A 26981-nucleotide genomic window follows, 5' to 3' on the forward strand; every position below is an offset into this window, starting at 1 on the left:
CAATACCAAAGATTTACACACACTGACCTCTTGTGCTTAGAACCTCACCCACTTTCAGCTATAAGCTGGAGCCAGAATTCTAGCCCAGCCCGGATAAAGAACAGCTTTTGTTTTCATAGACTGACACAGGATAGGTGATGAGTGAAGGAAATTCCACAGGCTGGAGGGTCTTAGTCTGCACAAGGAATGCAAGGGTTCAGGACAGACACTTTAGCCCTTTTTTAATCACCACCAGTTACCAATCTGCCATTTCACCTAAGAAGTAAGAAGCACAAGCCTGCTCATGTTTGGCCGACTAAAAATACTCCACAGACTATGAACTTCATTTGGACTCCCCACCTGTATTTTAGAGCCCAAAATGGGGGTGGGGGGGTGGGGGGTGCCTCTGGTCAGTAAGCACGTTGCAAGTATTTAAAATATTTTTGGCCCTGGCCGGTGCTCAGTGGTTAGCGCATAGGCCCTGGGACCAAAGGGTCTCGGGGTTCAAGTCTCAGTCAAGGGCACGTACCCCGGCCGGCCTATCTGGGGGGTGGGGGTGGGGGAGAATGTTTCTCTCTCTCTCCCCCTCCTCCCCTCCCATCACTCTGTAAAATAAAATAAAATGCTTCTTGTATTGGCAGGAAAGGATGAATGGTTGACTAAACCCTCTCATATTTAACGTCATTTTTTTAGTATATACCTTTCAAGAAGACAACTGCAGGTATAATTACAGGCATACGTCATGTCAACACTGTTGAATGCCTTGGTTCCTACTGGAACTTTTACGCTGAAATTAAATTACTAAGTAGGTGGGTGAACAAATTAATTTAAAAGAACCAACAACTAAATGCTCTAAATTTAGTGTGCTTACAGAATGCATGAAAGATGGACTCTGAGGACGGACTTTCAAAGAGCACGTCTGACAAACCCGGCACGGAGAGCAGCGGAAGGGACCCTCTGCAGGTCATCCGTACAGACCGGCAGGCTGAGCCATGTCCTTCCCGACCCTCCTCCGCAGGTAGCGCAGGAACACGAACGCCCGGCGTCCTCTCCCAAATGCGGTTCTGCAGTCCGTGTGTCCACATTCTTCGTCCAATTTTCAAACGTGTGCACAAAGGCCACGATACAAAACCCAAAACGAAGGGCCTAAACTTACTTGCCAGGCCTCGGTGTGGACACACAACTGCGCTTTCTCGAAAGGGGCCCCGATTTTGCAAACGGTTGCAAGGCAAGCCGAGGTGCGGCTGTTAGACACGCGTCCCACCTCACCCCGCCTTGGGCGGCAAAGATGGGGCCCGCGGGGAGCACGGGCTCGAACCCCACCGGGGCCTCGGCTGCAACATCGCCCCACCGAGGGACTGCGAGGATCAGTCCGGACTGTAGGCAGTGCCCCGCCCCGCCGGCGCCTCCGGCCAAACGCAAGGTCCCACCTCCACCCCAGTTCCTCGGGCCTTTGGGGATTCCGAGGCCTGGGGCACCGGCAGGCCGCTACCTGCCGGCGTGACCTTGGGCAGGCCCGCCTCCTCTCCAAGTGCGGGGTGCGGAGGCCAGGAGACCTTGGCCCAAGGGGCATCCACACCCCGGACAGAAGGGGATCCCGAGAAGGCTCGCGGGAGCATATGACCTTCACGGGGACGCGGCCCGGCCGGCTTCATAAAAAGTCCAGCTGCCGCCCTGATGGTGTCCGACCCTCTCGGGTGGGCCCCACGGATCCTACCCGCTCCGGTCCGCAGGCCGTCCCCAGCCCGTGCAGATCAGAGACGGGGGCGCGGGGTTCCAGCCTCTGCTCCACCCAGGCCTGCAGGGACCATCTGCACAGACCTCGGCCCCGCCCGCCCGAGCCCAGACGGACCGGGCCCGGCCCGCGGTATTGACTCACCGTCCCGGTCAGAGCCAGGCGTCTGGGGCGCAGCAGCCTCGACGCAACTCGGAGCCCCGACATGTCCAACTACCGCTGCGCAGTCTCACCAGTCCCCACGATCAGCCGCACCAGTCGCGCCTGCGCAAGTCGCCGCGCCCGAGGTCGAAGCGGGAGGACACTGCGCCTGCGCACCACGCTGACCCCGGGGTCCGGGCTGGAAGAGAAACTGCGCCTGCGCACCTGGCGGGGACCCGGGGCGGGGGCTTGTGTAGGGGCACCGCGCCTGCGCAGAGAAGACTCGTGGACCCTGCTGTACTGAAGTTCCTCGTTCGGCGCTCCGGGCTAGGGGGTAGGTTAGGGTTCCGCGCGCTCGGGAAGCTGGAGGCTGGGCTGTGTGCGGGGGCGGGCCGAGCCTCTCCTGTGGAAGCCCCCATGGTGAGCGGGTTGAAGACCCGACCGGGGTCCGGTTCGGCTCCGGGTTTAGGTGCCTTTACGCACTCGCCTGATGTCACCAGCGGTCCAGATGATGTTTCTGTTTTTTGTTCTGTTGTGAGATGTCTGAGACCTTTTGTGGAAGGAGGTGGCGGGGGAATAATAATAGCATACTCAGAAGTAGTATGGTCATCATCCCGCTTTTCACATAACTTTGGATTACTATTAAGATCTTTTTGGGGCGCAGTTGTGTGCAACGTAATTTTGAATTATTTTGAGTAAGTTTACAAGCGACCGTTCCAATTTTATTGACATTTAGGTTGTTTCCAAATTTTTGCTACTAGTAAATAAGGCCATGAAGAATATATTTGTGCCTAACCTGTGTCTATATGTAGGACTACGTTGCTTTTATTCGAATCACATGTTTCCTCAGGCCACAGGCCCGAAGGAATGAACACTGCATTTCCCACATGTTCTTTAAAGTCATGCAGTTCAGTATAACTTTTTTATTCCCTGTTACCGTAAACTTAACTTGAAGTCATGAGCCATATTTTTTGGCACCTCTTTATTGCCAATTAGAATTTAGGTTTTTAGGTGTTAAACAAGGGCTTATTGAAAAAACCCACTAAGATTTTTCAAAATCGAGTTGAACTTTTTCCTTAACTATCCTTTGACTATTTCTTTTGTCATCAGTCTATGATTTGTCACTGGCAGTCAACATAGAAACAGGCCGAAAGCCCTCATGACTGTATTTTGTGAAAATGCCCAACCTAGTGTAGGCACTCAGTGACGTGCCAAATGCATATTAACCAGCCTGGTGATGCAGAGAAACCAGCTTCCGGCAGAAAGGTCTGCCAGCTGCTGGGCTTCAGCCCTCAATGCCTGTCACCTTTCCTAAAGCAGCCAGTGTTTTGACACCTTCCTATTTACATGTCTTAATGTACCACCATAATTTTAAACATTTTTAACTACGGCACTTTCCTCCTTCTGCTCGTTATTTCAGTTATTGAGACATGTCTGTCCCCAACAATACTGTGAGCTGCTTTTATCTGAGGTCTTACTGCTTTCTTCTTTTGACCCTACAGGATTCATTGATGTGCAGCACATACATAGTCCGAATAAAATTTTCTGGAAGAAAAAAAAAGGATGCCTATGAGCCAAGTAGATGATAAAATTGTGACAGATGTGTTTTATTCCTTTTGTATGGTTAATGGTTTTATTGTTTACTTCAGGTATATCTTCATGAATAACTTAAATGACCCCCCAAATTGGAATATCCGGCCCAATTACAGGGATGATGGGGGTGATGGAAGCAAATGGAATTATGCCCTGTTGGTTCCCATGTTGGGATTGGCTGCTTTTCGTAAGTCACAATTTTCCTGAGCTGGATTTTCTGGGCTGATGGTGTGGAGTCTAAAGACCTGGGGCTTTGAGACCTGATAAATGCAAGTGTATGCCCAAGTTTGATCCCAAATGGTGTGTCTTGGGAAAATTACTCTCTGAGCCTCAGTTTCCCTGTCCATGGGAGGTAGCAAATCCGAATTACTTGATGTGTTGTGAGGGTTAAATATGACAAGATATTTAAGAGCATTTTGTGTGGCGTGGGTATTAATAACCGTTGTCTTCCTTTCAAAGGCTTTATTGCTCTGAAGCGGGTTCCCTTGCTTCAGTTGCCCTCATAAAGACTGGAGGTAGGGAAGATAAATGGGCCAAAAAAACAAAAGCCCACACAGCAGCTGTGGATGTCTGCTTAATGTTTAGCAGTCAGTCTCTGGCAAACTTCATCTGTGGAACCTGCTCACCTGGCCAGAAGTTCTCTCTGGTTTGAAGTAACTTTGCACCATTTTGGGGAAGTTACCTGTCACCAATCAGTTGTAATTATCACTACATGATAAACTGATATTTAGAAGTTGGTTTTATATTTTGTCATATCCCGTGGTTCTGCATTGGCATTAAGAATATGAGAAAATGGCCTGGCCAGTTTGGCTCAGTGGATAGAGCGTCGGCCTGCGAACTGAAAGGTTCCAGGTTCGATTCTGGTCAAGGGCACATGCCCGGGTTGTGGGCTCCATCCCCAGTGGGGGACTTGCAGGAGGCAGCCGATTCATGATTCTCTCTCATCATGGATGTTTCTATCTCTCTCTCTCCCTCTTCTTTCCTCTCTGAAATCAATAAAAATATATATAGATAAAAAAAGAATATGAGAAAATGAATATCCAAATAAAAGAAAAGCAAAGCTTCCCTCTATTAGCAGTGATACTTTTTGTGGAGAAGCTTTATTACAAGCCTGGATTTCTTGGGTTCATGAGCTGGCATAGAGGAAGTGGAGGTTGACAGGAGTAGAGTTTATCAACATCATTTATCTGCCTTTACTTTTAAACTATTCTGGGGGTCTAGTTAACACCCTTATATTGCAATATAATTTCTCAACCATGTAATTACACTTTGGAGAATCCTTATAAGAATACTCTGATCACATTACCTAAGCAAGACAACCAAGCAGAAAAAATAAAATATTCCTCAACCCATCTCAGGGACAGAAAGCATCATTTCAAAAGTCCCAGAGCAAGAAGTTCAAAAGTAAAGGTTTTTCTGAAAAGCTATAAAAGCTAGAGGTGAGTCTGAAAAACAAACGGAAAATGAATGTCCCTTCAGGGCTTCTTCCAGTTTCAAAACTAATTATTACATTAGCATTAGTAATTGTAACTTTAAACCTTTCCATTCACTCACCAAGTTCATCATCCTAGCCACAGGCAACAGGTAGTCTTTCCAAGCAGTTAAGTAGTGTTTTGCAGGATGGCAGGCTGGTGAACTTCTAAATGTCAACGCCTTAGGGCTGGATTTAGTCTCATGGAGAAGCAGGCACAGTGCAGATCACTGAGTCATAAAAACCACCTAATTTTGTCAGCTTTCATGAAAGTCAGTCCATGTTTAGTTTTTTAAGGAAGTGCCAAAATGTTTTTCAGAGTGGCTGTACCATTTTACAGTCTCACCAGCCGTGTGTGAGTGATCCGGTTTCTTGGCATCCTCGCCAGCATTTGGTGTGGTCGGTCACTTGTTTTTGCCTCACCCATTCTTGTAGGTGTGTAGTGATAGTCCGCTGGGATTTTAATTTGCATTTCACTAACGGCCAGTGATGTGGAGCATCTTTTCGCCGCTTACTTGCCATCAGTGTATCCTCTTCCATGAAAGGTCCGTTCCTGTCTTTCAGCCATTTCCTAATTGGATACTTATTTAATATTGACTTTTGAGTTTTTATTATATTCTAGATTCTAGTACTTTGTTGGATCTCTCATTTGCAGACATCTTCTTCCAGTATGTAGCTTGTCTTCTCAGCCTCTTAATGGAGTATTTCACAGAGAAAAAGTTTTAATTTTGATGAGGTCCAGTTTATTAACTTTTCTCTTATGGGTCATGCTTTTCATGCCAAGTCTGAGAACTCTTGCTTAGCCCTAGGTCCTAAAGATTCTCTCCTATATATTCCCTAAAGTTTTAGTTTTACATTTTATAAAAAAAAAAAAAAAGGATTAACTCAAATCAATTGGTTACCTCCTGCCCTTGCCCTGGGGGATCTAGCCTGCAACCGAGTTACAATGCCCTTGACCTGAGTCAAACCCAGGACCCTTCAGTCTATGGCCAACACACTATCCACTGAGCCAAATGGGCTGGGGCTACTGATTATCTTTTTCTAAGTCAATTTGAGATCTTCCTGATTCTTGGTATGAAGAGTGATTTTCTATTGAAACCTGAGCATCTTGGATATTATGTTATGAGAGTCGTTTTCATTCACACCTTTTTGCCTGGCTTCTTGGGCAGTGCTCTGGTAGAAGAAGGGTGGTGCTGCCTCCTTATTTTCAGGTTGGCATGGAAGTCAGGCTCACCACCCGGACTCTAGCCCATTGATACCATGTCTTGACATTGAACTTCTCACTCCAACTTACTTTTATGTACCCCTGTCATAACAATCAAACATTTGGGGCTTCAGCTATTTATTAGTGATGACCAGGCAAAGCTGACACATTTTAAAATTTACTTTAACTTGGCCAACAATATTTGAAGTATACCCATATTTATTTTTTTCAACAAATAACCTATATTAATTTTTAAACCTTGCCAATAGTACGTGGGGGCCCTGTGGCTAGAGTAGAGAGCGAAAGGAAAGCAGTGGGTTTTCTTGGCCATGGAAAATTAGGAGACTGAAAGGGGGACTCCCTGCTTTCAGCCTGTCATACTCATCTTTTGGGAGCCCTTATCTGATTTAAGAACTTTGCTTATTATATAGTTTCATACAAAGTGGTATATTTTTGTAACTCTCAGGGCGTAAGAGTTTATTGAAATCATGTCTTAGCTGCTTTATGTTTTCTTTAAAGATTACAGAACTTCAGCTCTGGGTTTTCATTATGTGTGTTTGTCTCCCTCAATTTACTCATGTCAGGTTGGATTTGGTCTAGGGAGTCCCAAAAAGAAATAGAAAAAGAGCGAGAAGCATACCGTCAGAGGACAGCTGCTTTCCAGCGGGATCTTGAAGCCAAGTACCATGCCATGATCTCAGAGAACCGACGTGCAGTTGCTCAGTTGTCTTTGGAACTTGAAAAGGAGCAAAACAGAACGACTAGTTATCGAGAAGCCCTTATCGTTCAGGGACGCAAACTGGTGGAAGAAAAGAAGCTTTTGGAACAGGAACGGGCTCAGGTCATGAAAGAAAAGCGGCAGTTGCAGCCCTTGAGAAGTGCGTATCTGAGCTGCCTGGAAAAGGAGGAAGACTGGCAGAGGAGGGCCCAGCTGCTGCTGAAAGAGTTTGAAGGCGCTCTTTCAGAAAGACAGAGTATCTACTGCAGCCTGGTTCTCCCTCGCAGCAAGCGGCTGGAAATAGAGAAGAACTTACTGGTCCGAGCATCCACTGACCCAGTTGCTGCTGACCTAGAAATGGCAGCTGGCTTGACCGACATATTTAAGCATGATACCTACTGTGGTGATGTCTGGAACACCAACAAACGCCAAAATGGGAGACTCATGTGGCTCTATCTCAAATACTGGGAACTAATTGTCGAACTGAGAAAGTTTAAGAAATTAGAGAAAGCCATACTAGAAGAGTAAGACAAGAATGAAATGGAACTTCTTTTAATGACTCAGGTCAGACTGTCATTGTGACATTCTGGGTTATCCGATGGTTTCTTTTTTCCCTTCCTTCCGTGCTACCTGTGTGTGGCCACATGCACTGAGGGGCCTTGCAGCCTGCACCTCTGAGCGGTACAACAGCCCTCAGCAGACACGGGGTTTCCTCCCCATCCCCACAGTTATTCAGGAGGCAGTTTCTCAGAAGCAGTCTTTCAGCTATCAGCATTTTATTCAGCGGAGAGTATAACCTCATATCTTAGCTTTAGGGTAAAATTGTTTTTAGGAAAGCGAAATACAATAGTGATCCCCACTATAAGAAATTTCCTGTCTGCTTTTATCACTCCCTAAATAAATACTGTTTTTCCCTCGAATCATTTCTCTTCCAAAATTACATTTAGAAGTTGTCAGGTAGTGGATTAGAACTGCCTAACAGATGATAATAGGAAAATACTAATATTGTCAAGGTTTTGTATTGTTTTAAAGATCTCTCACCAAAGGGAAAGGGGGTTTCTTGTATCCAGTTGATACCTTAGTGAATGTTTGGAATTTGACGTGTGTCTGTGTTCATTAGATATTGTTGACTGGTGGTGACATATAATAAAAGGTACCTGCAATTTAAAAAATATCACTTCTTGTGTAATTTTTTTACTCTTTACAAAATGTTTTTACATAAATCATCTCTATTTTTGCCACAGACTAATAGGTAGGCAGGCACTCATGGCCCTGTTGTTCACAAAGCATCCTTTAGTTTGATATGAGTCATCCTTTACTATGCTTTACACGTCACTCAAGTAATCCTATCCCCCATCCTGTGCAGTAATGTTACTGCCCCCCGAGACCACCCGTAGATTTGATGACTCAGCACAGAGCTATGCTTATAGCTAAGACTGAGTACATGGAAAGGACACAAAGAAAGGGCATGTAGGCGAAGTGAGATCAGGTGTAACCCCCACGTGAGTTGTTGCCAACCAGGGAACCAGGGACACTCCTTAGAGACAGCACCCAGGGATTCTGTTGAGGGTTGATCACATAGGCACCCTCTGCCTGGCATGGCACGTACCCAACAAATTCCACACTCCCACAGGAAGTGTTCAGTCCAAACTGTACAAAGTTTAGGCACAGTGAGCACTCTTACTAGTTAACGGTGGGAACTCTTCCAAAACACAGGACCCCGGATGCCAGCCAAGAGCCAACCTTGTAAGCAGACCTTTCAGAGGACCCCAGCCTCGAGCCTGCTGTGTGAACTCTTCTGCACGTCCTCATTCTACAGGGGAGGGAAGTGGCATGGAGGTCAGGAACGGTTAGCCTGCCCAAGGTCACCCTGGCGGTATGTTGGAGCCAGTATGAATGCAGGCAGCTTGGCTCCAGAGCTGCTGGTAACTTCTGTGCAATTATGGAAGTGGCCTTGCAGTGCCTGGGTTGAGGTCCATCTGGTTTCAAATCCTGCCTCCACCCTGCCTGCCTGCTTGTCTGTCTATGTGGCAATAAGACGTACATTAAAAACATTAAGCTTATAGGGGACTTCGGTTAAGTTGTAGGGTATAATCATTAGAGCTACTCTTCATTGGGTACATACCGCACACTGAACCTTACGTATTTTATGCTGACATGTTTAAATCTTCAGAACCATTTTAGAGATGAGGAAGCTGCCTCAGTAAGTTCCCTAAAATGGGTGCTGGGGGGGTGGGGGGTGGGGGATGGGAGATATCTGTAATACTATCAACAATAAAAAAACACATTTAAAGAAATGGGTGCTGGTCCTCTGCCCCTGGCTCTGCCCGGAGCTCCTGGGTTCTGGTCACTGTGGTCTGACACTTCTTTAAAGGCTCAGAATGTCTTTCTGCTATGTTGCCACCATCTGAGCAACTGATGCCTTCAGTGAAATCTGGTGCATATCCTAGATCCTGTTACTCCATTGATTTGTCACATGTCCTTGGGTAAACTGCTTAATGCTCTTCTCTTGGTTTTGACTTTAAGGAAAATACACCCAGGCATTTAGTAGATGAATGGGTTTCAAGGAGAATTGTTAATCCTCATGGTGTTTTCTAATTTCCAACATGCTCTCAGCCTCACCCCCTTCAACAGCTAGATATGTTCAGATAATTCAAATCAATTTAGGTTGTAAGATTAGGAGGACGAGTTTTCTTCAGAAAATTAAATTCGGCCATGTTGTATTTGCATGGCACCGCCGCCTTCCATCAGAAAACTTAATTGAGTGTAAATTTGAAGCCATCTATCTTCCTAAAATTGATATTAGGTTTGAAATGTTTACACAATGTTCAGGTGGCATTTGATGGCTTCACAGATGTACCAAAAGGTGTCTGGATAAAGTGAGATTATGGTGAAACACTATTGAACTGAAATGGTTTCAAATGGAGAAAAAGAACTGCCCAAGAGCCGTCTGAATATGTAAATAGAAAGGACGGTCTGGAACAAGGTCGTTAGGATGGACCAAGTGGAAGCCCCTGAGTCTGCGCCCTCTCTCTGCCAGGATGGGGAACAGGAAGTAGTGCTGAACTCCAGAGGAAAAACAATGCTTAATCCACCTCAGAGGACGAAGGGGCAGCATGGCAGTGTCCCGTGACCCAAATGGCGGTGCCCACAAGTCCAGGAAGGTTGACCCCCGGTGTCCATCACAGTGGTCCTTCAGTGTCCATCAGAGTGGTACCCCCTGGTATCCATCACAGTGGTCCTTCAGTGTACAGGATGGTAGTCTCACCACGTCCATCACAGTGGTCCCCACAGTGCAGGATGATAGTCTCACCACGTCCATCACAGTGGTCCCCACAGTGTACAGGATGATAGTCTCACCACGTCCATCACAGTGGTCCCCACAGTGCAGGATGATAGTCTCACCACGTCCATCACAGTGGTCCCCATGGTGTCCAACAGGGTGGTCCCATCAAGTCTCCATTCGATTCACCTGTCTGGTCCCTGGTACAGCACAGTGATTAGACATTTCTGGGTGCATTTTCTTATGCCCAGTTTGCTTTTGTGTGGGGGCCACATCTTCTGCTCCTGGACCCTGGCAGAAATCTACCACAGTTGCTGCCATATCAGGCGTTGTCAGAGCCACAAGGTGCAGGCTGAGCAGGTGCAATGAAAATCCTTCGTGGCTGGAAGTGGCACGTTCAGGGTCGGGGCTGAGCAGGTCCACAGGAACACGTTATTGCTGCACTGGGACTGGGCAGAGGCATGGTCCCGCTCAGGCTGCTCCTTTGGCTTCCTGGTGGCTCTCCTGAGCCTCTCAGCCTCTTGGGCTTCATAAGAATGGGTTGTTCCCTAGGGCCCCAGGGCACATTTGCCACTAGCAGACACCTGTGTGCCTGCCCTTCCCCAAATCCCAGGTCACCGCAGCACCCCTGGGCCCTTCTGTACCACAGCTGCCGGGCTCAGCCACACATGTGCTAGGGTCCCACCTGGCTGGCACTCAGAGGCCAAGTCTGTCATCAAGAGAATTCCACAGACCCAAACAGTGCAACCTACTCTGCTCTTCGCATAATCAAAGCATTAAAAAATTTGCTGAGAGCTTCTTACAATAGCAAACTCCATGTGCCTGAGATAGGATTCCAGAGACTACCAGCATGACGGAGCTGAGACATGCAGCAGGTAAGCTGAGAGCAGATCTGATGGGAGGTCACCCCTTCCCTCCCGCTTCTGCCCACTCAGTGGAAGGAAGGTTCCTGCCTCCCTCACCAGGCAGACCCCTGAGATGGCTCTCACTCTGGAGACCCAACCCCAGAGGCCCCACTCCATTGTGGGAGAAAGGCATGGAAGACACCCGGAGAAAGGGGCAGGAGTACCTGGGTGGGGACACACCTGGGGAGGGGCATACTAGGGGAGGGAGCAGCACCTGTTCATACAGTGATGCAAACCCTCATGGAACATTGGGATGGTTGTGGCATGAGGAGGATTTGGCCAGACCAGGTACTAGCTTCTATCGTGAGAAAAATGTTTTATTTCATAGGTTCCTTTAAAAATTCTGAACTTAAAAATCACATTGAAATTAAAATTAAATCGCATTGAAATTAAAATCATATCTGAATAAGACACATTTCTGTTTTATTTGTATTTAATCATCCTAATAATCACCTTTGCACTAATCAGAGCTCGTGGAAACCAAGTCCACCTGCGTCCTCCTCTCCAGCGCCAGGACAGCTCCCTTAGATCAGAGCAGAGCGTCCTCCTCAGGGCCCGAGAGTCTGAGGGCAGCGGATGGGGTCCTGCAGGCACTGTGGTTTCCCTGCGGCGGCAGACACCCTCCCAGCAGGCCCTGTGGTTCCTTCACCTTGTGCTCTCAGGCTCAGCCAGCAGCCGGGGCACTGCTCACCTCCTCAAAAGTAGACAAAAGCCATTGATAACCAAAGCCCATGGTCCATGCGATTGGCTGCTGTAAATATTCAAACAGACATCACCTTGTAAGCGTCAGCACTGTGGACAAGCGAGGGGGTGGGACAGCATGGGGCTCCCATGCTCTCCACTTTCACTCTTTTCCCAGTTGGGTGTGACATATACTCTCATTTCTTCCCTCTCATGCCAGCTGATGTCCTCTCTCCCACCTCCTCCTCGCTACCACTACCAGCCTGCACCTCGCACGCAGCGCGGGGTGCACCATGACCAGGACAGCCCCCTCAGTCCCCTGGTGCTTCTCTGTGCCCGCCGCTGTGATGGGTGCTTCTACTGACCCCGGGGCATTTCCCCTGCATGCCCGCTGTGCTCTGAGCCTAAAGTGACCTCGTGTCACATCTACGGGAAGGCAGGGCTTCATCTCCTATAGCGCCTAACAGATGCCAGGACTAAGAAATGCTTTGGATGATGGTAGTGAGGGTGCAAACACTGGGCCCAAGCTGCCGGCCCCGGGGTCACGGATCCATCGGCTGAAAGGTGAGACCCGCTGTGCCTGCTGCAGGGCCCACCTACTCCATTTGTTTCAGAGCCCTGGAAAAGTTTTCCAGGGCCGTTTTGAAAGCTTGCAGCAAGAAAACACCAAGTTCATTGCTTGTTTCTTGAATATCTGGGTCGAAACTTCCAAAGACTGGTGTGGAGACCTGGATGTCATCCCGGCCGGCCCTCAGCAGCACCCCACGCAGGTCCTCGGCAATGAGCTCGTATTTCTGCTGGTCGAATTTGGACATGGCCAGCTCGTCCTGGGGGTAGGCGGCCCCCTCAGGGTAGCAGTCCTTGGGCACCGGGAACTCCACCCACCGCAGCTTGGGGAGCTCACAGAGAGCCAGGAAGAGGCGCCTCAGGGCGGAGGCCGACAGCGGGTTCCCCAGGAAGCGGAGCTCCTGGAGCTGCTGGCAGGGGCTCAGGGCCAGGATCAGGGTGCTCAGGTGGCGGTCCTCGATGCCGCACTCCTCCAGGGTGAGCACCCTCAGCGTCTGCGCGGCCCGGCCCAGCAGCCTGAAGAAGCTCGAAGGGAAAAGGTGGATCAGGCTGTGCCCGCTGAGGTCCAGCACCTCCAGGTGGGCGGCATGGGTGCAGCCCGCCAAGAAGGCCATGTCCGCGTGGTTCAGGGAGCAGTTGGCCAGGTCCAGAGCTCTCAGCGGGGTCCTTAGGGGGCTGCAGGTGGGTGGAAAACAGCAGAGGTGAGAGGCTCCCCAGTAAGGAGCTCTGGGGGCGGTTAGGTGACTGTCCCAGGGGTCAGCAGCCATGACTGCAGGGCCAAATCCACCAGCTGCCTGCTTTCGCTCAGCCTGGGAGCTAAAATGGCTCTGAGAGTTGAACAAATCAAAAGAATAGCTTGTGACATGAGAAAATGATAGGAAATTTCAATTGCATGAACAAACTGTTATTGGGACGCAGCCTCACTCATTCATCTACTGTCTGTGGCTGTTTTGGGGCCGGAAAGGCAGACTGCAATCCATTTTTTAAAAAACAAATTTATTTTTTTAATTGATTTCAGAAAGGAAGGGAGAGAGAGAGAGAGATAGAAACATCAATGATGAGAGAGAATCATTGATCGGCTGCCTCCTGCACGCCCCCCCACTGGGGATAGAGTCCACAACCTGGGCATGTGCCCTTGACCAGAACTGAACCAGTCCGCAGGCCGATGCTCTATCCACTGAGCCAAGCCGGCCAGGGCCAGACTGCATCCTTGAGACAGTGGTGTGGCTGCGTGCAGTGAAGAGTTCACTTCACCAAAGACAGGCCTGGCCTTGTCCACAGCTCCTACAAGGATGCATCGGTTGTTCACCGCTCTCAGTGACCACAGAGGTCTCTGTAGAGAGGGTTTGCTCAGAAGCTGGCTGGGGCAGTGAGATGCGTGTGAACTGGCAGGCAATGAGATGCCCGGGTTTCATTCAAGAGCAAACGCCACACAGTTTTAGGGTCTTGGAGCCATCTAGTCCAGGCGTGGCCTTGCCTGGGACCTAACAGCTCTCCCTTTCTGATGTAGGTGGCCCCACAGCAACAGACAGAGAGCCGGGGTGTGACCCTGCTCGGGGCTGCGGTCCTCAGTCAGGAAGAGCATGCACCAGGGTCCTGTGAGAGACGCATGTTCTTGGTCCAGCCATACCCGGGACTCAGGACGTGCCTGGTGTCACCAGGTGAGCGCTGAGCACAGGAGGATGCCCGGGGTCCAGTTCTCTGTCCTGCCCATCCCCCTGCTGGAGCTGCCTCCCCTCCCACCTCCTGCACCTCTACTATGTGTGCGCTCAGTGCCTGGCGTCTGCCCATGGACCTGCACAGCTGAGCACTTGCTGTCTACCTCACAGCGCCCTCTCTGCATCCTTGCTGGGCTCCATGGGTGAATGTTTCTCTCATGCCACACCCACCCATGAGGAAATCCTGTCAATCCTCCCTCACATCAAGTCCAGGCCTGAGCTCTGCTCACCACCTGCCCTGCTCACAGATGGTCCTAGCCTAGTCCTCTCCTACCTGGACTGGCAGGGCCTGCTGTGTACCAAAGGGCCAACAGTACGGGCCTGACTGTCGACCTTGGGAGGCCTGCATCTGGGGATGGGACTTGGGGCTGGGTGGTCCCTGGCCCTGGATTGTTTGTACAAACAAGCTGGTTCATACCAAGCCCCTGCTTCCTTCTGGGACCTGGAGTCTGGGTGTGCGCCCAGCTGAAGAGCCCGCCGACCAACTCCCACAACACACCCTGGGCGTGGCTGTCTAATTAGCTCCCTGGTAGAGGGCCCCACACGGTGCTGAGGGATAAAGCGAGTCCAGGGACTCCACTGGGAGAGGACCTGGGTGCTCCTGCCAGGCCTCCCAGTCCTGTCCCACGTGCCTTTCCCTTTGCAATTGAGCTGTGTCCTTTTTCTTAATAAATCACAGCTGTGAGGACTACTCTGCGCTAAATCCTCCTAGGACTCACCAAACGGAGGTGGTCGTGGGTGCCTGACGCCTCCTACGTGGGTCTCCTTAACCCTCCACCCAGGTGCACTGTGTGCGCCAAAGAGGTCAGAGTGACCCTTGTCACACAGATAATACACACAGATCATCCACCTTCCTGCTCAGAACTTCCAGGACTTTGCTCACTCAGGAAAAGCTGGAGCCCTTCCCTCTTTGCCTCCTTTCCCCTGCCACCTCCCTCATACTGCCCTCTCCCTGCTGACCCCTGACCCTGCCACACCCGGGGTCCCCTCTCCACTACTGTGCAGAAGCCTGTTCCTCAGCCTCAAAGTGACCTCAGGAGGGTGCGTTCCCTGACCCTCCACACCTGGACCTTCCACGGACCTCAGGTGCTCAGCAGCCAGCCGGACTGAGGTACGCTATGGAGCACGGGCTCCACCCAGTGGAGGGTCAGGGTGTGCCGGGCGATGAGAAGGCAAATCAGGGGCTGAGCTGACATGACAGCCCTGCCAGGCCTGTGACGGGTCCCTCTGGCTGTGGGACATTCCCCCAGGACAAAGGCACATCTGGGCTGAGGACCAAGCCAGCCAAATGTAGGACTGTCCTGAAGGTCCCAGGGAGCTAGTCACCCATCAGAGTTTACTAGTACGTGGGCTTGGCAGCCACCTTTTCTATGTAGGAGATTGATGTCCTGTGGAAGCCAGGAGGAAGGGAGCCCTCAGTCCTCTACCTGGCAGACTGGGGTGGAGGAACAGAGATGGGTGACCTGGGGGAGCCGGGGTACCTGTAGGAGAGGAGAGGGAGTGTGACCTGCAGCCACCTGGGTTGGCAGTTCTGGGTTAACTTGCATAAAAGAGAAACACCTGTAAGCAAAGGGCTCCCTAAACTAGGAAAGGGCTCCTCACGCTCCCCGGCTCAAGAAATGAGAAGCTCTATTTTCTATAAATTTTTATAAGTATATTCATGGCAGGTGGCCCCACAGCCCCCCTGGTGCTCCCACTCTTGTGTGGTGACTGGCTCCTAACCCGCACAATATGCAAAAGTGAGGACACAGGAGAGGAGGACAGCCCTCCCCCCGGGGCGCTTTGGCTCTGGGAGGGCAGCGTGGGCGGGGGGCGGGGAGCCAGAGGCTTGTGGAGAGTCTGTGTGAGGGGGAGCCTAGGCCACCTGCCCGGGGCCACAGTGAGTGAACCTGGAGGCAGCTCGCCCACTTTTCCACCCACCAGGCCTTCAAGGAGACCACAGTCCACCAACAGCCGGAGACAGCCCAGAGGCAAGCTTGTTCAGCCCAGTGTTGGGGTAATTTGTTACCATAACAAGTAATAACACACTAATATAGTTACTTCTGTGTTATTGGTTTGCTAATCAGTAATTTTCTCTGTAGCTTACTAACTGAAAACAGTCCCCTGTGAGTTCCCAGTGCTCCACTCCCAACCCTTTCCCATGTCTGCCCCCTCCTGCTTTGGGCCTCTTGTAAGTAACAAGGTCCCATCCTCTATCGGGCTCTTGGTGCATCTTTAGCTTTAGAGGGTCCCGTGTCACCCTGACCCAGGTAAGAGGCTGTGAGCCGAGACTGCACCCACCCTGCCACCTCCCTCTGGTCACCCCAGACTCACCCGAGCAGTTTCTGGACGTTCCCGGTCAGTGTGGAGAAAGCCACACTCAGCTCCCTGAGCTGGGTCATCTGGCTGAGCTCCCAGGCGATGGAGGTGAGGAGGGGGTCCTCACCCTCGGGAGTTGGGGCGCAGGCAGGGGGCGTGTCAAAGGCCTTGGCAGGCAGGGTGAGCGAGACCAGCTGGGGGAAGTGCAGCTGGGCCAGCAGCTGCTGCACGTGGCCCGCGTGCAGCCGCACGTTGTGCACCACCTGCAGCCGGCGCAGCTCGCCAGGCCCCGCCAGACACAGCACCTGCAGGAGCTGGCTGGGGTCCAGGCTGTCCGCCCGGAAGGAGAGGCAGCGCAGGCGCAGTGGGGCGGGAGCGGCCGGCCCCAGGGCCTGCACCACCAACTGGAAGTTTCCATCCGTGACGAAGATATCAGCCAGGACCTTGACAGAATGCTGGGCGGCCTGGGGGTCCGCCCGCAGCTCGCAGCAGGTCCTCGCCAGCAGCTCTGTGCGGCCCCACCGGCCCAGCGGCCTCCCGCAGGGGCACTGTTGCACCTGCACATCTCGGACTCCCGTGAGGTCAGCCAACTGCAGCCGCCGCCGGCCCCTGCCCTGGAGCACGTGGTCCGCCAGGCCCCTCAGGCAGGCCTCCAGGCAGGCCCTGCAGGCCCGGTCTCGCAGGTCGCCTGCGTGGTCCGTGCTGGGCCCCAGCAGCGCGCCCAGCCGGAACTCCTCCAGTGGCCACCGCTGCAGCAGGGCGCGGATCACCTCCGCCCGCTCCAGCAAGTAGCTGGCTTTGAAGAGGAGTGGGTAGAGGTTGTGGGCCACGCTGTCCAGGCTCTGCAGGGCCACCTGGGGGTGGGACGCCAGGGCCTCGGCAGAAGCAAAGCGCAGTGACTTCATCCTGCCCACCTGCGGTGGCAATGGCAGGACAGGGCTCTCCCCTTGTGATTCTCCCGAAGACACGTGTATGCCCGCCACTATTTTTAGCTGCAGCTGCTGGAAGCAGCTTGCCTTTGGGAGGGAGGTGGCCGGCCAGCCCTGTGTCATCTGATGGTTATTTTGGTCCTGGAGGCCTGTTTGGTTCTGGGCGAGGTGTCTGGGGGCAGCTGGCATGTCTTCCTGGAGCTCGGCTGGTGAAAGCAGAGCTGAGTGCTTAGGTCAGGGAAGGTCTGGGCCCCAGAAAAGTGCCACCTGTGCCCACTGCAGGGGTGGGTGGCCTGTGCTTGGGAGCCGCAGTAAGCTGGTCCCAGGGCAGTCTCCTGGTGGAGCACCTCTGCCCCAGCTCTAACCCCGTCCACACTTATAGGAGCACAGAACAAGGTCAGCCTTGGGCTAACAAACCTTTCACAGAACCTCTGGGGGCTGGAGTCCCCCCTGGCCTTACTTCTGGGAACAGGGACTGGTACCAAGGATGGGGGTAGGCACCTCTGACAACTGTTGTGCCAGCCCATAGGCATCGGCACTTTGCTTCGTCCCTTCTCTTCATTTATTCTCTCCGAGGATCCGGTGCAGCCTGTGGCCTCCCCACTTCCACGGGAGGGAGCCATGGTCTGAGTGAGCTGGGAGGACATGCAGACAGTCCCTTGTGGGCCTGGCTGACAGCAGCTGGGAGATGCAGGCTCAGCACCCTCCCTCCCTCCCCTCTGCAGTGTCCTCATCGCTGACCCTAGACCAGTGGTTCTCAACCTTCTGGCCCTTTAAATACAGTTCTTCATGTTGTGACCCAACCATAAAATTATTTTCGTTGCTACTTCATGACTGTAATGTTGCTACTGTTATGAATCGTAATGTAAATATCTGATATGCAGGATGGTCTTAGGCGACCCCTGTGAAAAGGTCGTTCGACCGCCAAAGGGGTCGCGACCCACAGGTTGAGAACCGCTGCCCTAGCCTAGACCAAGGAGGCAGGCGCTGCTGCAGGTCGGGTGGGAGTCCCGGGAGCCATGCTGCCTCCCTGATTTGGAGTTCAACTCTCCACTCTGAAGGGTGGCAGAATACGATGTGCCAAATACGCCACGTTGGCATCAGGATTATTTTGAGCAAAAGGCACGTGAACAACAGCAGGTGCTAACCTCCCCCTTTCTTCCTAAAAGCAGGAGCTAAAGCTTCATGTGAGCCCGGCGGGTGTGGCCCAGTTGGTTGAACATCGTCCTGTGCACCAGGAGGTCGCTGGTTCAATTCCCATGCCTGGGTTGTGGGCTCGATCCCCAATAGGCGACGTGCAGGAGGCAGCCGATCAATATTTCTCTCATTGATGTTTCTCTCTCTCCCTCTCCTTCCCTCTCTGAAATCGATAGAAACATATTTAAAAAAATAAAATAAAGCTGCATGTAAGTCACCCTTCCTGCACCAGGAGGGAGGGGTCAGGCCAGAGAATTTGAGCAAACAGACCTCATTAAGTAACTTGTCTTCCTTTACTTTCCACAGTTGCCTCTACTCAACTTGATAGAGAAATGCTTGGGCTTATCCCCGTTGGGTCTTCGCTTCCTGTGAGGGCTCCATGTCACCTAAAATTATGTTACATAAACCTGTTTGCTTTTCTCTTGTTAATCTGCCTTTTGTTACTAAAATGGGTGGAGAAATATTTCCTCCCTACAAAGCCTGGGCATTGATGGCTGTGAAATAATTATTAAATGGCTATCTCCCTCCTATCCCCCAACACACACACACACACCGCTGTCATTTGGGGCAGGGCTGGAGCAGTTAGCTCACAGGCCATGTGGACAAGCTCTGGGCTGGGAGGGTCACATCTGGAACAGAGATAGAGAGAGAGACACACACACAGAGAAAGAGGACAGGAAGAGAGAGCAAAAGAAGGAGGGGGAGAGGCAGAGGGCAGTGGGAGGAAAGGACCTGCCGAGGTGCGTGGCATGTGAGGGAGTGCGTGGGGGGTGTGGACGCTCCCTCCGGGTCCTGCAGGCAGCTGTCCCCTCACAGCCTCCCTCGGGGGGCTGGGGGCGCCTCAGCTCCCAGGGTGGAACCCACCACAGTCAGGCAGGTGAGGGGTGTGTGAGCAGTGGGACTTCGCCTGACTTTACCAGAAGGTGTTTGGCGTGGATGTGGACCTCAGAGCGAGGCCCTGCTGTCCCGGCCACGTGCCCTCAGGTTGCAGGAGCTGGGCTTCCCGGTGACGTAGGTGACATATGCAGGAGATGTCCTTGGACACAACAGACCTTGTAGAAACACGCAGCCACATGGTAAAAACACATCCTATTTATTTCTGTACCTAAGTTTGGGACAAGTCAGCACTAAACATGTAACAAAACAGTCTCCACAGCTGGCAAATCACAGAGGCGTGGCCCCTGCCACCACCGCTCCTAGTCCTGGAGGTCCATGTGGTGGTGGTGGTGGCGGCTGGAGTGTGGGGTGTGGGGTTGGGGGGGGGGGGTGGGTTGAGATGTCTGCGGCAGGAAGCTCATTACGGGTCTGGAGTCTCCCAGGCTCTTCCTGCTTCTGATTCAACTCATCTGGTGAGGGGTTGTCTTCTCGGGCAATGTCCACACCAACCGACCTCCAGCACTGGCTCCTCAGAGCTGCAGGCCCACCTGCCGTGCCCTGGCCCCACCCTGGCGCCTACCTGGGAAGCAGGGTGCAGCCTCCACCCAGCCTCCACAGGCTCCCCCTGTGACCCCTGAGCCTGACTCTAGTATCGCTCTGCTGACTAAGTACAACTTGTTACACAGGAAACAGAACTGAGGATCCCATTGTACTCACCCTGCACCTGGGACCCCACCTGGGGACCGTCACCCACGGCCTGAATTGCCTGGAAGGTGGGGAGACACAGTCCCAGAGGGCTCACCCTGCTCTGAGGCCCACGTGTGTTTGGGCCTCCGCATGGGACAGGGGGTCTGTGTGCTCTGACCACAGTAAGAGAAGCTGGGCCGCATGGGGTGTCAGTGCTGGACGGAGGAAGAAGAACCATACAGGAAGGATGAAGCGGAGGCCTGGCCATGCACAGGCTGGGCGGGGGCGGGGGGTGCCATGATGGGAATGACTTAGGTCCCAAGGGGCATGTGACCAAGAACCCGTGGCTGGGGGCCGTGTGTCAGGAGTGCCCAGCTTGTGTTTCATCCTCAGACCTCATGTACAGGTCCAGGCTGAGGTTCGTCTGCCTGGAGTAGCCACATCCCATCCAGGTCTCAGAGCTGTCAAAAGAATGACCCTGTTACCTCCCCTGGCCTCCTCCCACCGGCCTTGAGCCCCCAGGTCTGTCAGAGCATTGAGTCCTTGTCTGTGAGGCTCTACAGGGGTCCTCACACCACAAAAGGCACTTGGGGCTCATGGATACAACTTTCTAAGAAGCACTTGGGGCCAGGCAAGGTCAAGGACAGGGCCCCATGAACGAGCCTGTGAGCTGACTTCTCTGTGGCAGGTGCAGCGCTGGTCTGAGCTGCAGGTCTGGGCCTGGATGGGAGTGGCTGCTGGGCAGCCCTCAGCTGGCATCACAGGGCGTCCATGGGTGAAAGGGTTTTGGCCCTGAAATGTGTCCGTCTGCGCTTGCCATTCTGATCCTGGAATGGGTGTGTGAGTTTGTATGTCTCACCAGCAGCTGCTCATATGAACTGAAATCACAGATGATTTCACATGTGTTTTGTGGAAAAGAGTCTATTTTATAGGCACAAAGGATTCACATGGACTTGCAGACTTGTCAGTGGCTCTGGGACCTACACACACACAGACGGTGGTCAGTGCAGGGAAACTGCGGGAGGCAGTGGGGATGGCGGCAGGGGTGGGCAGGGGTTCTTCTCCGGAGTCTGAGAATGGAGCTCAGGCCGAGATGTCCCCTGCACTCCTTTGTGCCCCACCCCCCCCTGCCCGGCCGGACACCGAGGCCTGAGATCTTGGTGGAGGAAGTGGCTTCACACCCAAGGAATCTGCTGCCACGTCCTCCTCCTGACGATTGGACTGTGGCTCCAACCCATGGCAGTGGTGCCCGTGCAGCACCTCGTGTCTGCTGCGACGTGGATTCGGTGTGTGCATGGAATTCCCGCACGGAGTATTGGGCAGAATGAGTGGCAGCCTTGTCTGAGGACAACTGCTGGCGAGGCACAGGGCACGGGCAGGTGGGAGTGGGCGTCAGGGAGGCCCCATTCTCAGGAGAGGGTGCCAGGTCCCCTTGAGCCACTGCTGATAGGGGGTGCTCTGAAGGACACCCTGGAGGCAGGGCGGGATGGGTGGTCTCCATGCCTTGGCTGGGCCTCTGGGGGAGACTATCTGCAGTAGGGGCTGAGGGCCTGGCCCTCCTGTTGGACAAAGGCCTGAGCTCTCCGAGCGGCCAATCCTGGCCTCTTGAGTCTGCTGGTCGCCAGGGGGTTTAGGCAGCGAGACAGAGGGCGGTCAGATGGGAAGATGGGGGAGCAGCCCTGTCTGGCCGGTGCGCCCTCTCGTGGTGCTGTCAATGCCGGCTGTGCAATCGCGATTTGGAAGCATCTGCAACAGGCAGAGACTGGGTCAGGCAGCCTGGGGGTGGCGGGGTGCCCAGGGCCTTAGGGAACACGGTGGGCAAGAGAACCCCTGGTCCGTGGGGGAAGCTGGGAAAACCGTTACTTACAGAGTGTTTTGCCTGCCACTCAAACCGCTGTCCAGACGCCGAAGACCTGAGGGGTGTTGTTCTGACAGAAAGGGAGGGAAGTCACTACAGAACCAGCGTCACTGGGCCTCACCAATGATCTGGGGCAAGGGAACTAAAGACTCGTTCCCTCGACTCTCGGCTCAGGGCACCCTTAAAATCAGACCTTCCCTTCTGAAGCTTCTGGGAGGCGGGCTGAGGGCCTCTCTCTAGCCCTGGGGATGTGCCGGCAGACGCACGGGGATGATGTGGGGTAGGCAAAGGCGCTGACCCCACAGGCCCAGCACGTCCTGTGAGAAAGGCCTCTTTGCAAAGGTAACGTGTATGCTGACTGGCCCCTCTCCTGGCCACGTCAGTCCCTCCCCTTGAGGAAGACGTCTGAGTGTACATCCCGGGCAATGTTCGGGGCCTCCTCCTACAACAGGCTGGGCCCCAGACACCCTCCCGAGATAAAAACTCACATTTGTATCAATTTGGGGAAACACTGATTTGCCAGGTATGTGATCCCTTCAGAAGGGCAGGACTGGGGGTCCTGTGAGTGTCCCAGGAGGGGCTGGACTCCAGGCAGAGCCCCTGCTGACCCTCCGCCCTGCATCTTCCGATTTCAGCTTGCTCCTCGGCAGGCTGCTTGGAAACGGCTTCTGCTGACCATCAGCCCTCTTACACCTAGGACTGCAGGGACCTCGAGTGGGGGCACCATTGCATGGAACCAGTGAATGCCCAACGATACAGGTCAGGCCTCCAGGTGGCCGGCCAAATCTCAGCAGTGAGGAGGCCCTAAAACTACCCTGGCTAAGGGACTCCAAGTGTCCAAGAACTGAGCCAGGCCTTTGGTTTCTAGACAGCCTGCCCAGCGTGCAGTGCTGGGTGCAGGCGGGGAGCAGATTCACGTGCATAATGACCCCTCGGGGTGGGGTCTGAGTGGTCCTGGGCGGCCCAGCATCACTTGGGCAGGTGCTGACTGCGCCCTAAGCACCTGGGCCTCTCGTGTGGGGTCTCAGAAGAGGGGACACTTACGGTCGTGGTGAACTGGCCTCTGTCAAGCTGTGGCTGCAGGTCCCTCTGTGGAAGGGGGGGAGATGTGCTCTGGGGGCCTTTATCGGAGAACAGGGGCTGTGACAGCTCGGGTTGGCCAGGGCTGCTGTCCCCCGACTTGCACGGGGAAGACTCCGAGCTCTTGGCACCTGTGGAGAGGAGCGGAATTAGGGCGGGTCCATCAGGGTGAAGCTGCCCGGCCTCTTCCATGCTCAGGGGCCTCAGAGCCTGTCAATCAAAAGCTAGGTGTTTTCTGCTCCATGTGCGAGCTTCTAGCAGCATGTGAGGCTGGGTCAGAGCAGGATGGTGCGGCAGGAAGGTAGATACCACCTATGCTCATGGACAAGTGTTTCCTGACCCGCTTCTCTGAGCCTGTGTAGCTAACAGACCAGGGTGGGTGGCGCCCAGACAACCTCTCCACCAGTAGGTGGTCTCCAGCTCATGCTGGGGGCTCCGTGACCACTGGACATGCAAGTCAAAGGGGAAGCAGGAACTGAGACCAAAGAAGGCCCCAACCCTTAAACAAGGAGCCAGAACAGGACAAACAAGACCTGACACCCTTCCCTTTCCCTCTGTACCCACCGCCCACCCCGCCCCATCTCCCCTGCAGGACTGTAGGGCCGGCCTAGCTGAAGCCACTGGGTCCAGGCCCGGGGTGTTCTAGGCCACTGCCTGGGCAGTCTCAACCTCCTGCATGGGTGGCGGGTGGCTTTCCCCTGTAATTCTCTGCAGGATCACGAGTGCTGTTTGGGCACCGAGCTGAGGATGGCCAAGATGAGCCCTTAACACAGGCCCTTCCACCTTGTCCTCACATCCGGGCTCCCCGGCCTCAGGCTCGGCCTTGACTGGAGGCTGCGCCAGCCCAGATGCGAGCTACCTGCAGTCCTGGAGCCAGAAGTATGAGTCCAGGAAGTGCAGTTGCTCTGAGCTGGCAATGCCACATGTTCCCATTGTACTCCAGGGGCCCAGCCTGCAGTGGCTGCTGCTGGTTCTGATCAGGTGTGCAGCATCTGCGCTCCCCGGCAATGCCTTCCATCGGGCACAGAGATGGCTTGGAGTCAGCTGCAGAGCCCTCAGATGTTGTCCTGCTGGGCTTGGGAAGGTACTTGTCCCAGGCAGTGTGGTTGAGGATGGGCCCCATCTGGGCAGGAGGCCACACGCCAATAACCAACCATGGTGAATTCCAGACACACCCCTTCCTCCGCGTGGAAGTTGTGCAAAATACTGCTTCATTGAGATGTAAGCAACACAAGAACGTGCACACCTCTAAAGTACAAACGGACATCTTTGGACATGTGTGTGCACCGTGAGGTTACATGTGTACACACCAGTCAGAGAGAACACGTGTGTCGCTCACCAAAAGCTGCTGGTGCCCATTATGTTCAGTGTGGTCACTGACACGCTGAGCACGGGTCCGCCTCTGACCAGTCAGCCAGCCCTCTGTTCTCTGTTCCCTCTTCTTCTTTCTCTACATTCTTTGGACTTTTTTCTTACAGTTTCATTTTGTCTCCTTGGTTGGTGTTTCAGCTGTCTCTTTGCTTTACTTTAGTGGTTGTTTTGGGTTTTATAATCTAACAGATCACAATTTGCCTTCAAGTGATATCACTCAGTTCACCAACAGCACAGAACCCCACGTCCATGGACACTGTGCCCCTCCTCCTTCTCTCTGCCTCTCTGTGTTTCCACTGATGTGCCTTCAAATTCACTAACATTTTCTTCTGTTACCCCATCCGGGCTCATTTTCATCTCAAATATTGCAGTTTTTGCCCCTCTATGTCCTTTCTTGCTGTTTTCATATCTTCCATGTCATTAATTAACTTCTTAGACATCAAGAATGGCTATAACAATGGTTTGAAGGCCACCATGGATAATTCTAACGTCCATGTCAGCTACGGCTGGTTTTCCTGGATTGGTTATTCTCATTACGGTTTGTTTTCTACTTCTTTGCTTGCCTGTTGCTCTGATTGGATGTCATAGAATGTGAACTGACCTTGTTGGGTGCTGGATACTTTTGTGATTCTATAAATCTCTAGGAACTTGGTCCTGGGATGTAGTGAGGTTACCTGGAAATGAGTCCTCTTGGGTCTTGCTTCATGATCTGGTGGGTGGATCGGGGGCAGAGGTCAGTCGAATGCTCCCTCCTCCTTGAGATAGGCCCTTCCAACGGCTCGCCCAGCACCCTGCGAACCACACGTGTCCTGTCCAGCTGGTGGGATAGGTACCGGTGTGACTGTGGAAAGTGCTCTCTCAGCCTTTCAGAGGTTCCCCAGCTCTGGGGGTTCTCACGTGCTGGGCTGACCACGTGATTTGGATTTTGGAGGGGAACCATCTGTCAGGCTCCCAAGGCCTCTTGCTGCACAGGCCTCACCTACCCCGTCCTGCAAACCCCGCCACCTTGGTCTCCTCCACGCGGGGAGTCTGTGCACCATGTCCGGGGACACTCAAGGCAGAAACCAGGGCAGCCGCAGGGCTCACCTCATCTTTCTGCCTCTCAGGGTCACTGCTCTTTGTTGTCAGATGTTCTGTGTTTTGAAATCTCTCATTCCATATACTTCTCCTGGTTTGGTTTTGTCTGTCTGTGTGGTTTTTTTAAAATTTGTTTTAAACTGTTACTTCATTTTGGGTGGAAGTGAAAGGTTGGTTTATTTAAAGTAAAAGAAACATGCTAATTTGTTCGAAAACATTGGAAGTATATAAAATCAAGCGAAGCAAATGAACACATACACTGGCCCCGAACCACATCAGCCGTCAGAGGCTGGAGCACAGGCGGCCACAGCGCACAGTGCACTCACGTAGCGCAGGCTGGCTCCCCGTCTCCTGCTCCGGCTCGTCCTCCTCGATGCAGGCGTGGACGTCGTGCGGCCAGGGCCAGTGGGCTTGGCTGGTGGACACGTGAAGGGCGGCAGAGGACTGGCTGCTGGAGGAGGAGGTGCTGCTGTCTGAGATGGTGGAGTGCGGTCTCTTGAAGGGGGTGGGGTGGCTACGGGCGGGCACAGCTGTGGATGTGTGGGCTCTTGACTCTGGAAGGAGACAGAAAGCAAGTCGTCGGCCCCTGCTGCAGAAGTGCAGCCTGGACGCCAGAGCCAGACGGGGCACTCAGGAAGACTGGCCAGGTTCTCTGCCTACAGCAGCCGCCCTGCTAAGTGCTGCCCTGGCGCTCTGGGCCTGGGTTCCAGCTGGCAGGGCAGAGTGCGGGAGGGCTGGGGCCGCCTTACCTGTTCCATTCATGTTGTACTCGGCAGCTTGATCACTTAGGGCTGCATCGCTGGGCTTGATGTCCAGGAACGGTGTGCTGCCCAGCCCCATTGACACTATTTCTTGCATTCTGAGTTCTGAAATAGAAGAATGTAGGACACTTTTCCAAGCAACTCCTTGGGTTTAATACCACCCTCGATGGTGTTCTGCACCCAACACCCTCAGTTCAGACCTGGCTCCCCAGAGTGATGATGGGGGGCCAAGCGACCTCACAGTGGCCTCTCCCAGAAAATATGGGGTGACAGAGGCCTCCAGGAGGCACATGGCCACAAGAAGGACACACTGACAGATATCTGTGTGTCTCTGAATACTGAGAGGAGACCTAAGCATAGGGTGAGAATCTAATAATGAATTACTTCTTGGTAAAACTAAAAAAGAAAAGCAAAGAAAGGAAACAATTATAGTTGGTGGGAGGATGTAGAGGAAAGGGCAGGAGCAGAGGAGCCTGGGGAGGGGATGGAGGCCCAGCCATGGGCCTTCCACTCCTTGTAAGGGCTGGGTCCACTCCAAGGGATCAAGGAGCCACCAGGCACCCTGAGCAGAGCTGCCTTGTGCAGCGTGAGCACATGCACATGTGCATGCATGTGGGTGCACACACATGGGGGGGTACATGCTTGTGCGCACATGTGTGTGCACATGTGTGTACACGTGTGCAGGGGTGGTCTATGCTTCAAAGGAGATGGCAGTGGGGGGCTTTGGAGCATCTCTATGATAGGTTAAGGCTCTGGGCATGGGACAGCTACTGAGGGGACAGGTGGCTGTGTTAGCCATTTGGATGTTAGAGCCTGTAGTGTTCCTCAGGCCCTGCAGGGTCCAAGCTGCCA

At 53.1% G+C, this 26981-nt stretch overlaps 4 protein-coding genes across 6 annotated transcripts in view; 1 reads left to right on the forward strand and 3 right to left on the reverse strand.

The window, feature by feature from the left end:
• SDHA (succinate dehydrogenase complex flavoprotein subunit A) overlaps nucleotides 1-1994 on the reverse strand; it is a 28203-nt gene extending 26209 nt beyond the window's left edge. Inside the window, exon 1 of one of the 2 annotated variants that reach the window (XM_081090154.1) lies at nucleotides 1859-1994. In XM_081090154.1, coding sequence (XP_080946280.1) covers nucleotides 1859-1921 — 63 coding nt within the window. In that variant the 5' untranslated portion in view covers nucleotides 1922-1994. Of the gene's footprint in view, nucleotides 1-850 lie in introns of both variants that reach the window. The other variant, XM_081090155.1, reaches the window with a different exon arrangement.
• Nucleotides 1938-8007, forward strand: CCDC127 (coiled-coil domain containing 127). 2 transcript variants are annotated; one of them, XM_081090157.1, is made up of 3 exons: nucleotides 1938-2189; nucleotides 3505-3635; nucleotides 6708-8007. In XM_081090157.1, exons 2-3 carry the CDS (start codon nucleotides 3515-3517, stop codon nucleotides 7367-7369), a joined length of 783 nt encoding a protein of 260 aa, XP_080946283.1. In that variant the 5' UTR covers nucleotides 1938-2189; nucleotides 3505-3514; the 3' UTR covers nucleotides 7370-8007. The 2 variants fall into 2 exon arrangements, with proteins under 2 accessions (XP_080946283.1, XP_080946282.1); XM_081090156.1 differs by having other exon boundaries at nucleotides 2130-2189; nucleotides 3358-3635; nucleotides 6708-8001.
• Nucleotides 8008-12306: 4299 nt separating this feature from the next.
• LRRC14B (leucine rich repeat containing 14B) lies at nucleotides 12307-17198 on the reverse strand (the record flags this gene model as incomplete). The annotated part of the gene is made up of 2 exons (XM_081090608.1): nucleotides 12307-12952; nucleotides 16309-17198. The coding sequence occupies 2 exons, from the start codon at nucleotides 17196-17198 to the stop codon at nucleotides 12307-12309; spliced, it is 1536 nt and encodes a 511-aa protein (XP_080946734.1).
• Nucleotides 17199-25650: 8452 nt separating this feature from the next.
• The window catches only part of PLEKHG4B (pleckstrin homology and RhoGEF domain containing G4B), a gene marked incomplete at both ends in the record, with an annotated part of 52809 nt that continues 51478 nt past the window's right edge, over nucleotides 25651-26981 (reverse strand). Inside the window, 2 exons of the mRNA XM_081089682.1 lie at nucleotides 25651-25922; nucleotides 26118-26234. Of these exons, the coding sequence (XP_080945808.1) occupies nucleotides 25651-25922; nucleotides 26118-26234 (389 nt within the window). The remainder of the gene's footprint in view (nucleotides 25923-26117; nucleotides 26235-26981) is intronic.

Source organism: Myotis nattereri, assembly GCF_964212035.1.
Source record: "Myotis nattereri genome assembly, chromosome: 4".
NCBI classification, from domain to species: domain Eukaryota; kingdom Metazoa; phylum Chordata; class Mammalia; order Chiroptera; family Vespertilionidae; genus Myotis; species Myotis nattereri.